At 36.9% G+C, this 13,069-nt stretch overlaps 1 protein-coding gene across 1 annotated transcript in view; it reads right to left on the reverse strand.

Annotated features, from left to right (window-relative positions):
- The window catches only part of frem3 (Fras1 related extracellular matrix 3), a 42,194-nt gene extending 30,217 nt beyond the window's left edge, over positions 1-11,977 (reverse strand). Inside the window, exons 1-2 of the mRNA XM_060873115.1 lie at positions 6,814-11,977; positions 6,598-6,687 (exon numbers count right to left, since the gene is read on the reverse strand). Coding sequence (XP_060729098.1) covers positions 6,598-6,687; positions 6,814-11,815 — 5,092 coding nt within the window. The 5' untranslated portion in view covers positions 11,816-11,977. The remainder of the gene's footprint in view (positions 1-6,597; positions 6,688-6,813) is intronic.
- Between the last annotated feature and the right edge of the window lie 1,092 nt (positions 11,978-13,069).

Raw genomic sequence — 13,069 nt, forward strand, 5'->3', positions numbered from 1 at the left:
TAATATTCCATGTGTTCATAAAACAGTTTATACGCTGAACACATATGTATTTTTGTAAATTGCTATGTTAATAGCCAATACATACATTAGTGGTTCAGATCCACAGTGACATTTTTTTTGACGTGCTCATGGTACAGCTATCTTTAAATGCCTTAGATGATATTTGACTACATATGCTTTGCTGTGATGGTAGCATCTCCTGAGCTGTGCTAATTTAGCACTGTCATATTAACTGTCATCTAAAAGAGATTTGCCAAGATTCTTAAAATTGCTTCCTGCTGGATGCCTAAAATTGAGTACATGATGGGAGTTATCATTAAAAATCTCTCTCTCTCTCTCTCTCTCTCTCTCTCTCTCTCTCTCTCTATATATATATATATATATATATATATATATATATATATATATATATATATATATATATATAAGCTAACAGCAAACAGACAAATTAAATTATTTAAAAAATGCATTATTATTATTATTATTTATGTATTTATTAGGTTCAATTTGATAGCATTTTTTATTTCAGGTCACTTTATAAGTATATGTCATTACATATCATATTTATATTTATTATATTTCATATTTATCTATATTACAATTCCAAAATATTATAGTGAAGTACAACCAAATATTTTTTCTTTGTACTATGCATGCCTTAAAAACTTCTAAATAAACTAAACATTGTTTAGTACAAATACAAATGTACAAATAACTTTTTTTGTCCAAAACTTGTACAATATTGAAAAAATGCAACATGGTAGACCTAACAATGTCTATGCTCTTAGAGAGAGATACAGGACCTTAACTAAGGCATGCTATCGGCTGTTTAACCAATATTTTGTGGTCTATTTGGTGGCAGAGGTATGAAATATACTACATTTAGGAGGTCAACATTTGCCTCGTGCTGCATGATGCAAGCATAGGCAAGAGTGTGTGTGTGTGTGTAAGTTTGTTGCTATGTATATCTAGTCAGAATGAGGAGGAGGGCAATTATAATTATCCTAGCTTTCTCTTTCCATTTATACTCATCATAGGGCCATGTTAGGTATTCAACACATAACCAATTCAAGCCAGTATATGCAGGGCAACATAACCCATGACCAAAACAGTTGTCAGTAAAGATAAAGTGAACAATCAAAGATATGTGGACTTTCCTTAAAATTAAAAAGCATGGCAATCTCTGCTAAGATGCTACAGATTTAATATAAATGTATGCTATATTAGGCTGTTATATTAGTTGGATTAGAATCTGGTTCATATAGTTTTCTTTCTGTTTACCAATTTTTTTTTTGTGCCCTTCAGTATAGAATATTTTGCAGATTGTGCTTTAGGGCATTTCAAGTAGATTCGAATGACTTGTAAAAAAACTTAAATGATCATTTAATCTTCATCCATAATATGCATAGCTTGGAATTTGATGGTACTAGGTTCTTACAATAACTTTCTTGAATCATTCCAAATATTCTATATTAATATTCCCTACTTTCTCTACTTAATCTAAATCTCCATAAGAGGTGTGATACCCAACCCTTGGCAAGATGAATGACGGGATGACAAGTCATCCTTACCTAACACTGACACCAGTAATCTTAGGCATTGGTATTGAAGATGATACCTCACACCCCTGGCTTGGACAGAAATGACCTGAAAGAGTGATATCAACATCCTTACAGAGAATCACAAGAGTATATAACATCAAGTGGTAAGGTAAAATACAGTTGACGAGCCTGAAAGATAAAAAATGCAGTATATAGTGTGACAGGATGACACAGAGAGAGAGAGAGAGAGAGAGAGAGAGAGAGAGAAAGAGAGAGAGAGAGAGATGGATGCACCTAAAAGCAAATTCCTCATGACAGAGAGAGAAGGGAGTATAAATATCTCCGAAGCCATACATCATGTCCTCAAGGGCACTCAAAAAACCCTCCATAAATCTGTATACTGATGCATGAGAAAGAAGGACCGAGCAGGAAGTTTAACAGTCATGGGCCAAAGAGAACATTTAAATCCTTTAGCAGCTGCTGACATGATTGACAGGTCAATTCATGGAGCGGGAAAAGAAACCGCTAGGTCTGAGTGGCTTATTTCACACTTCAAGATGCCAACAACATTATTTCCTACTTATAATGACTGTATAATCAAATAAATTAAGAAGTAATTAGTTAAGGGGAAAAAATCAATCTAAATATTTTACACATCAAGATCAATTGTCTTAATTAATTGTCAACTAAAATATTCAAAATATTGTATTTTATGAGGTAATTCAAGTCAACAAGCTGTATCATCACTTTGGTTATTGGTTTTCTACAGTACCATACCCACAATGCTCTCAGACTTCCTGCTGAGCAATGCAGCAGTGTTTTATTACTTTAGTCTGTCCTGCTCTCTCACCTCCTCTTCTGTACAATCTGCTCAAACAAACCAGATTCCAGTGTTTTAACATTCACAATCAACACCCATCTTCTCACCCATCAACTCTTAGTTTGCTTGATTAATAGTATTTTGATGGCATTCAGATGCATTTGCAATGAGAAATATTAAACAGTACTTTACTACAAAACACCATCTGCACTTATAAGAAATATCTGCAGCACACCTGTCCTGTATCTTCATGCAGCACGATATATTCATGCACCCGTTTTACTTTGGCAGCTTTGTAGCTTTATTCCTAACACTGTCAAATCCCCAGCAGCTTCCAGGTTGAATGTCTTCTTTATCCTTTATCCAAATTACTGCAATAAGGGTTTATAGTGTTAAGTTTATATAACGCTTCAATGTTCGTTCTTGGTGCTAGCTGTGTGTAAAATCAATTGATGAACATCTGGAATAAACTGTGAGATGCACACTGATGTGCAGATGAGTATACTTTGATCAATTTTGTACATATTCAGAACTTTTTACAGTAGCAAGTTACTCAGAAGTGGGAGCGATGTGTTGGAGACCCCTCGCCTATGCTGTATATTGTAACACATCTGTGCAGTTGTGCCGTATAGCTGCACTGATTTATGGAGCTCTGCACAATGCAATTGCAACTGAACTAGCAATTTTTCCATGTTAGTTCTGACAGGAATAACAACAATACAGCGCCAACCGACAACAGACAACTTTGCACCCTAATCTCTAAACACGTCACAGGTAGTTCAATTTAAACCTATTTAACCTGCTCTAAAGTGGATTTTTTTCCTGTTTTATTTTCGCTGGGAATTTATTAACTTTTTGCTAACTAGTGACTTCCTGTCAAACTATAATAACCAAAGTCAAAGGTAAACCCTGGGGTTATCAGAGGATCTTGAACTGGACTTGGGTTACAGAGTTGGTGCAGAGAAGGCTTTGAAAAGAGATCAGGAAACAGATCAACTCTCCTTCACACACACACACACACACACACACACACACACACACACACACACACACACACACACACACACACACACACACACACCTGTCTGCTTCTTCTTCTTCTCCTAGCACAGGTTAAGTGGCTGTAGGAGACACAAGTCTAAGAAATGAAATGAGATATTTCTTATAACAAGTGATCAAGTGACCTGTTTTTGTGTTAATTCTCACTTGAAGAGAGTATTCATTGTTTGCTCTGACATGGCAGAACAGAGACTGGTCAGAGTAATTAGACAGAATATTCTTCATCATACATATTTGGCTTTCTTTTCACAATAAGAACGTATATTTGGTTTTTGGTACCTAGGCATCTATTCATCTTGGATATAACTTAAGCACACAAGACTCAAGGTCCATGTATGGACATGCTCGGTAGCTTACCATTGACTGGAGCAAAGGTTCTCAAACTTAAATCTTCAGTTTTTGTCAAGAGAATGTGACCTCTACCCCCTCTCCCTCTCAGAATCACTCTGTCCCTGATGCCAGAATAGCTCAATGATAATAATAATAATAACAAATAAATAAAAAAAATACTTTCTACATAACTTATTTCAGATTAGTTCTCATTCTTATATAGAAACAGTCCAGTTTATTTAAATCCATAATGGAACTGTGAACCGTAAACAGGAATTGCTTCCCTGAATTTCATCCATATATTTCTAATTGCATAGAATTCTTCTACAAGTTATTTTTCTCTATATTAATCTATTAGTTTTGTTTACACACATCAAACACATATAAAAATATATTATATTTGTGTATAATTGAATTGTACCCTGATGTACCTATAATAAGGAAGTGTAAACTTCACTTTTGTATGGGAAACCGGGAAATCATAATTAAAGTGTAAGAAATAAATGTAACTAATTAATAAAGATAACTTATGACGGTTCAAAAAGGTGCAATTTGACAATGCAGAGGGAAGGAAGCAATCACACAGGAAGTACTTCACTTGAATTGTTTTTGTTTATGATGGGAGGTTTATAAGCCTGGACCACTTCCTTGGGCATGTGTAAACAAGAAAGGGAAATTACATACAGGAAGAACTATAATGACTGTATATATACCTATAAACTTTCCAACTGCTCCTTAAATCAATCGATCAGTTCCTCCAGACTTTACTCCCTGCACTATTTAACGTTAGTTCTTAACTCCTTGACTTATTTAATATCAGATATATATAACCTAAATCTAAATGAGCCACGTTTTGGACAACACTTTCTCCCCCTCAAATGAAAATCCTGTTCAATACAAAAAAAAAAACCTGTTAAAAAAAAGTGTCCAATACTATTTCTTTTCAATCACTAAATAGTAACATGCCTTGATCAGCCTCCCTGAATCTCTGACCATTACACAACTGCCCCTTTTTTCAACAATGCTGGCTCCAAATTGAATTTTTTTCCAGCTGATGGATTGCCAAAGAGACTAAATGCCAAGCCCGGGTCCACTCTAATCACCAGAGAATTCCTTTTGGATAAAAGATGGGTTGAGTTTCAACCAGTTAACAAGATTGGTTTTTAATTATCAATGCATGTAAATAGCCACTCTGAAGAAGTTTTTTGTTTTTCTTTTCTTATAGTCTCAATATTTGACCATGTGTTGTGCCTTGCTGACCACAAAGCTCTGGAGTCTTGTCAAGACATGTCTTGTCTGTCTAATCAGATAACGATTTCCCTTTTCTTTTCCTTCTTTCAGGTATGCATATGGTAGGGGGTTGGGAGTAGGGGGAACTGACCGTACAAGACACTCATATCCAGTGAAGGTGACCACACACACTTTAGCATATCAGAGTAAATGTAACCAAACACAGATACATATTTTTACAATTGGAATTGATTAGCTGACTGGAATCCCAAAATGTCATGACAAACAGATGTCAAAGTTACTACAAGGTCTCTTTGTTTTCATTTTCAATACAGAACACTTTATTCCATTCCTAATAAACAGTCAAAGCCAAACATCCAAACAACATGATCATTTAGCCTGTTTAAAGGATTGTCTGTCCTGTGAATATCTTTGATACTGAAGTAATTGCACCTTGAACAGAGCTGTTTCCACAGTTCTTTATAATTTATGACCGCATCTTCCAGGCCTATAATCCTGCCATTATCAGTTCATGTTTGTTTTAACAATCTTCAGGTCAAAGATTAATGGACACTCAAGCATTCTATAATTTGTTACCTACAAAATCACTTTAAAAGGAGCCTTTAAGTCATTTATTTGTCCTATTCCACGATGAAGTACTGTCTGCAAGGGTTTGAGACATTGCTGCTTTTATTGTCATTGTTATTTATAATCACCATCCCATCCTATCATCTATCACATGTGGTGCAGAAATCTGTTATTTCTTTTATCAAACACTTTCATTTTTCTCACATCAGATGTAGTCTGTGGTCTGCTGGACAGTTTGCTTTTGACAAGCTTACCAGTGTAATCTTGTTTCTAGGTAAAGCCCAATAAAATATAATGCTGATGTATCATTTTGAGATATTCAGCTTTTTAATGTAATAGTGATATGCTTTACAGAATTTACTCTCCATTTTTTTATTAAAATAATTAAAAAACAAAGTAAGAGGATTAGGCTTAGACCAGATTAGACTGTATTAGTAGGAAAATACTATAAAGCAAACTTGCATTCAAATTTATGGCTATAAATTTGTTGGGAATTTTGACATGAATTTATAAATAAATAAATAAATAAATAAATAAATAAATAAATAAATAAATCTGAAGACCATGATCCATGACCATATTCTTCTAGTGATGTTCAATACACATAAATATAGCCCAACATTGCAATGTGGATTGTATTTCAAAACCTTGTGCTCATGCACCATCTACAGCCAAATTTAAAATAGCCAAGCCCCATACCTGTGAATTTTTTTTCTCTTTGACGTACATGTACGTTTTTTAAAACAATGTCACTTAATATAATAGTGAGCTATACAGAAAAAAAAATAATTAATAATAACAAACAATCATAGGCAGAATATACTTCAGAAGGGTATGTAGTTTGGTATATTATCATATATTATCATATCATATATTATCTGCCAAATGACGTAAGTGAAATGACCACAATATCAAAATGTATGCAATTTAAATAAAACCAAAAGTAAAATATCTTTCTGTATGATTAAATATACATATTAAACTTCTCAGCATGCATAATCTGAGAATGGAAAGTCAAAATGTTCTTACCATTGTCTTCCACTGTGAAGTAGAAAATATCACTTGTGGCATTGGACACATCAAGTAGTACATAGCAGATCTTCATGTCATCAATATCAGCTAGCAAAGAGAATTTATTTTTTATTTTTTTGAAATTCCAGTAAATCTTGTAGACATAGAATCATTTGGTTCATCAATTAAAACTAACAACAATGTACTTGAGGAAAAAGGCTTACAACAATTTACCTTGAGAAAAAGTCTTGATGCTGTCATTGCCCAGAGCAGTATTGATGATAAAGCCATGCAGAGGAGCCTCGGACACAGAGTACTTCAAAACTTTGTTTGGGCTATCTCTGTCTTCAGCCTTCAGAACTTTACTGGTAATTAAAAATCCAAGATGCCCAGTATGAAGGACTCTGAGGGTCGATGCAGCTTTGTTGACAACAATTTGAGGCATACCATTGTCCACTGTGTTAATCTGAATAGTCATCATCTGAGGCTTACGTGTCTCATAGACTGTATCAGGGAAAACGTAAAAGTCTGTGTGAGTTCCATCGGTAACAGTGAAGGAGAAACTGTCATCATCGGTTTCAGTGCCATCATGTTTATAACTGATTAGGTTCTCATTTAGGTCTTGTTTGGTGAAAGTTGTAATAACCTGAGTCCCATTGAATAGTAGTTGACCATGCACTGGCACTTGAGTAACCACAAACCGCAGTAGATGGTCTGGAGTGTCACGATCTTCCACAGTCAACTCAAAAGGTGTGACGAGTTTTGTTTCACCTTCTTCCACCATCAGTTTGTTAATGGTCAGGACTGGTTTCTTGTTATCCACATCGGTGATGGACACCCGGAAAGTACGGAATACTGGATTGTAACCATCAGTAACCTCAAACTCAAAGCTATCCATCTTCACTTCATCATCAGAGGTGTGTATGTAATAGATTTTGTTACCAGCCAATTGCAATTGGGTGAAGGTGGATATGGGTACCCCAGGATGGTCAGTGCTCTCTAGGTGACCCCTGCTAGGTGCACGTGTGATGGTAAAACTAAGATATTCATCTGGACTATTAATGTCTGTTGTGCTGAGGAGGTCTGTTGTAAGAGTTACCTTGCCTCCTTCTTTGAGGGTCACTCCTTTGTTGATGACATCCGGAAAGACCATATCAATGCTGCCAATGTTGATATAAAAGTAGCGGTCAATAAGTGGGTTGATACCATCAGTGACATCAAACTTTAGAAGATCACGAATGCCCTCTTGACCAGTGTGGACGTATTGAATGAGCTGCTTATCAATTTCATTTTGAGTAAAATTCATTCCAATGCTGATGTTGCCAATAACATCTCCATGCTTACTAATTCTCTGAAGGTAGCCTTGGCTAGGGCCATAGCGCACAATGTAAGTAAGCTCTTTGTCTTCAGAGTCCAGATCGGTTGCTTTGAGGACTCTGTTGCTAATCACTTTTGTTTCTCCAATTTCAACTTCCAGTCCATCATTAATAGTCATTCTTGGGGTCTCATCATCAACAGGAATAACCATGATCAGAACTTTCTCTTCAACAGTGTGTTTCCCATCAGTGAGTCTGATTTCAAAACTATCCTCTTTGGTTTCAGAGTCATCATGTTCATAAACAATATTAGAGGCTTCTTTGATCTGTTCCAAGGAGAATTTTACTACAGGGGTACTCCCGGTACTCAACTGCTGGACAACGTTGCCATGTTTGGGATTCTTGATAATCTCAAACTCTAATTCTTCCTCTGGGATATCAGCATCTGCAGCATTCAAAATTGGAGTGTCTATGACTAAGCTCATGCCTTCCATGACTACAAACTCACGGATAAATATTTCAGGCTTCTCATCATTGGCAGGGATGATGACAATAGAGAAAAAGATCTTCTCTGAAAGGTTAGTGCCATCAGAGCAGCGGAAAGTAAACCTATCTTCCACTGGTTCTACACCTTTATGCATGCTCTGTACATAGTAGATGTGGCTGAGGCTAACATCTTTGATGCTAAAGGCAGTAATGGCGGTGCCTGCCCTTGATTTTTCTGACCCAGGGGCAGGAGAAATGTTCTCCAAATAGCCAGACATCGGCTGAACAATAATGGTACAGAGGATATCGTCATTATCCGTGTCAACATCTTCAGCTCCAATGTGTTCTAAGGTAATAACATTCTTTTCTCCCTCCACTACTACAAACTGGGCCCCAACACTAACAACAGGGGCAATACTGTCAACAGGAAGGATGGTGACATGTACACGAACTCCTTGAACTTTGTTACCACCTACCACCCACTCGTCTGACATGTCAGAGATGGTGAGGTTGAAAGAATCGTGCACCTTAATGGGTCCAATCTCGCCACTTGTGTGGACGTAGACAACCACACCATTGATAATATCTTGCTGAGTAAATCGTTCAGCTGGAGCACCATTCACCATGATCTCTCCTAGTCTTGGAGGCTCCTCCACTATAAAAGTAAGCATTAGATCATCTGTGTCCTCGTCCTGGCCCTGAATGACATTGCTGGTGATCTCTGTAGCTCCATTCTCAAGAACATCAATTGAAGCACCTAAAAGACCTGCTGGTAGCATTATAGTTGGGCTCTCATCATCAACTGGCTTGATATTAATTTTAATCACTATAGGCACTTCATGAAAGCCATCACTGACGTCAATTTTGATGACATCAGTGAGAGATTCTTCACCACCATGGATATAGGCCAGGCGACCACTTTCAATATCTTCTAAAATGAATGTCTCTCCATTAGACATATCAATTCCTAAATACTGTAGCTGCCCATATCTGGGAATTTGGATGACTTTAAAAATAATATTCTCATCTTCTGTGTCCTGATCCGATGCATTCAGTTCATTCTTGGTTATTATGTAGGCACTCCTCTCCAGCACAGTAAAGCCAGTATTGGTGATTATAGGAGGCTTATTGTCAACCGGCTGCAAAAATATTGTAAACAAACCATCTACTGAGTTACCAGCAGTGTCCTCTACAATAAAGGTGAACTGAACCACTTTGGGAGTGATACCCAGTTCCTGGTCAGGAGGTTTGTATGCTACTTTATGGTGATTTACCTGAGCTTGAGTAAATTCATTAATGACAGTGTCAGGACTGTCAGTAAGTACAATGGCTCCAAGAGGCACTGGGTTGTTTTCATCAGTATCTACTGGAGGCTTAATTATGGTATACTTGAGATCCCGGTCATCACAGTCAAGATCTGTATAGCGTAGAAACTTCTTTCTAAAAAAAGTCAGCACATATTCTTTAACCGTCATGTGCAGAGCAGTGTCTGGGTAAAGAGATGGTGGTATATCATCTATTGGATGGATTTTAATCGTGAATGTGTGTTCTCCTGATTGGTTTGGGGGGTCATTATCATCCTGAACTCTAAAGACAAACTGATCAGTGACAGTGCTAGTGCTATGTGGACCTTTGTGGCGATAAAACAGTTTACCATCAAGAATGTCCTGCTGGGACCATTCTGTCACAACTTGTTCAAACATTTCATCTGTCTCACTAAATTTCCAAGCAGAAACATCTGCAGGGGGCTCCACTTGTCTAAGAAGCAGTTCTCCTATGGCTGAATATGGCTCCTCCAGAAGAAATTTTATAGTTGAATCTTCTGAGTCAATGTCAGTAGCGCTCAAAATAAATGGCGAAATTTGCATAATTTCATTCTTGAACAGCACAATACCAGTGTTGGCATTAATAATCGGAGGCTCATCGTCAGTGGGAGCAATTGTAATGGGAAACAGAAACTCCACTTCATTTTTTCCATCTGTCATTCTAAATATGATGTTGTCACTGTAAGTGTCACTTCCATCATGTTGGTATATGACAATTTCAGAATCTAGATCAGCTGGTGTAAAGAATTTCCTCTGAGTTCCTAAGACTGTCAGCTCACCATGTTTCAAGCCATCAATTACAGTAATCTTCACATCTTCAAGGTTATCCTCATCACTGATTTCAAGATTCTGAGAACTAGAAAGAGGCCTTGACTGACCCTCAAACAGCAACTGGCCTGTGTTCTTGGTTGCCACTGGGGCCAATGTGTTCATTGGTTTCACAACAATCATAAATGCAAAAGTATCAGACACAGCTCCATCAGTATCAATGATCTCAAATTCAATTTGAAAAATCCTCTCTACGTCTGAATCTTCAGAGGGTGGCTTATAGGCAATTTTCAGATCTTTTACATCTCTTTGATAAAATGAAGTGATTGGCAAATTTTGGTTATCTGTACTGATAATATATCCCTGCTGAGGGCCAAGGGGAGATGTTATGTTAAAGATTAAATCATCAGGAATTGATTCCACATCCTCCGCTGCCAGCATATCTGATGTTAAGGCTGTCATTACAAACTGATCTACCTCCATCATCATCATGGCTATAAAGCTGGCTTTGGGCGGTGTGTTTTCAGCACCTTCTTTTATTCGGACCATAATCTGAAAGTGCTCTTGTTGTATAGTATTGCCATCATTATCTTGTACTTCCACTAGCATTGGTATGTAATCTCTGTTGGGAGATTTAGTGGTGGCTGTATGCTGGTATCTTATACCCTTTTTGACAAATTCATCACAGTCAATCGTCTGACCATTAACAGAGTTGTCTGAAAGAATGCCATACCTGGGAAGGCCACCTGTTCCAACCAGTGTGGCCACTTTGCACTTTGTGACACCATCTTCAAAAGCAAATTCCAGGCCCTTTTTCTCAATGGGGTTGCTAAGACCATTAAGCTTTTCCACAACGAGAGGCATGTTACGGGTTAAAATCTCCAGCTGCTGGAAGACAACCTCTACCTCTAACATGAAAGGGATGACCACAGTGTCTGTATGGGAATCATACCTCAGCTGAAGCTTCACCTGGTCCTTGCTTGGGCTCCGTGAACCAAAATGAGTGTATTTCACTTCATTAGCTTCAAACTGACATGGGAATTTCTTGGGTGTCAGCATTCCAGGTCTCTGTGCCAGTGGTTCATTGTCTAGTACTGTGATGTGACAACGATCTCCTGGTTTCACTTCAGTGACAAGGTCATTGATAGGATCCAAATAAATAGAGCGTCCAAAAGGAACTCTAATCCCATTATTGGCCACCAAGATGGTTTCAGCATTAGGTCCAGATCGGTGTCGGTAATGGAAAGCAGAATCAAAAGGTTCTGCTTGCACTGTGCAAAGACCTAATGAAAATAATACAAGGAGGCCACAAAATCTTGTCCTTTGCAGACAACCAGCCATGTTCAGAGCTAGTTGCACTGCAGTCTTGAAAGTTATTTGCCAAAGTAGACCTCTTTCAATCTCCAGCAAGAGTTGTCCAAAAAAATGTCCTTTGTTGAATTACGTCAAACTTGGACTGTGCTCTCCCAGTGGTGTCCCTCTTCTTTCTGTCTCCCTCTCCCTCTGCACTTACTCATTCATTCACACAGCGCAAGTGAACTCCTCCTGCTGAAGCAGGGCAGGTAATACTTAAGCAGAAACACAGTGACAGCACAAGACTCCACCCTCGGTTTCAACCTCTCCCATGACTAAGTTAAGGCAGCAACTTCAACAACCCCCCTCAGTATGGAATTCACCCCCACCCACTCACTGCCCTTCTCAAAAGACAGGGATTTAAAGGACTTTCATGAACTTTGAAGCAGCAACTATTAAAAAAGCTTGTGATGCGCATACAAAAGTACTACTTTCATGTTAGAATGTTGTGTATTTATAAACTAAAAACAGTCATTTGGAATTATAGTGACAGATTGTGCAGAACATTATTTAATGTAAGAATCAGTATTTTTATATTCTCTAATGTTTATATAATATACTTTAAGTTTATATCGCATCACTGAAAAATGCTATAATTTATTAAAATCTAATTGGTTAGAAGGTTCTGATTAATATTCAACTCTGACAGTAGTTTCACCTGCAAGGTTTATATTAATGTAATAATATATTCTAATATGCTACTTCTACAGTAATAATCTACTACACATAAAACATAATGAACTTTGCTTAACTCTTGATATAATGATGATTTTGCAAGAGTACATTTGTTTGTTTCAAGTGAGAAAAAGAGCATCCCACAACCTGATTATTGATTATTTTTCAAACACTCCAATGCCCTTATGATTACACACTGTTACTTTTTTTTAATAAATGTCCAATAATTACACATCAGTCCACATTAGTGCTATTTGTATATATATATAAATAAATAAAGAAATAAATAAATAAATAGATAAATAAATAAATAAATAAATAAAGTATCTTTGATTTATTACATTAACAATTTTTGGGTATCTGATTTTTCAACCTGATACCAAATTTAAGGGTCCTAGATCTGTCATGTGCCATGTGTTAACTAATGTGCTTCTAAAGCTAAATGAATGCTATAAGGCATGTAACTAACCATTAATATAGTTTATGTGATAGCGTGCTCTTTTGAATGGAATCCAATGTGCTAGGACATGCTTGGTTAAAATATTTCTGCATTTATTATACATCAAT

The sequence above is a fragment of the Tachysurus vachellii genome, chromosome 6 (genome assembly GCF_030014155.1).
Source record: "Tachysurus vachellii isolate PV-2020 chromosome 6, HZAU_Pvac_v1, whole genome shotgun sequence".
Taxonomy (NCBI): domain Eukaryota; kingdom Metazoa; phylum Chordata; class Actinopteri; order Siluriformes; family Bagridae; genus Tachysurus; species Tachysurus vachellii.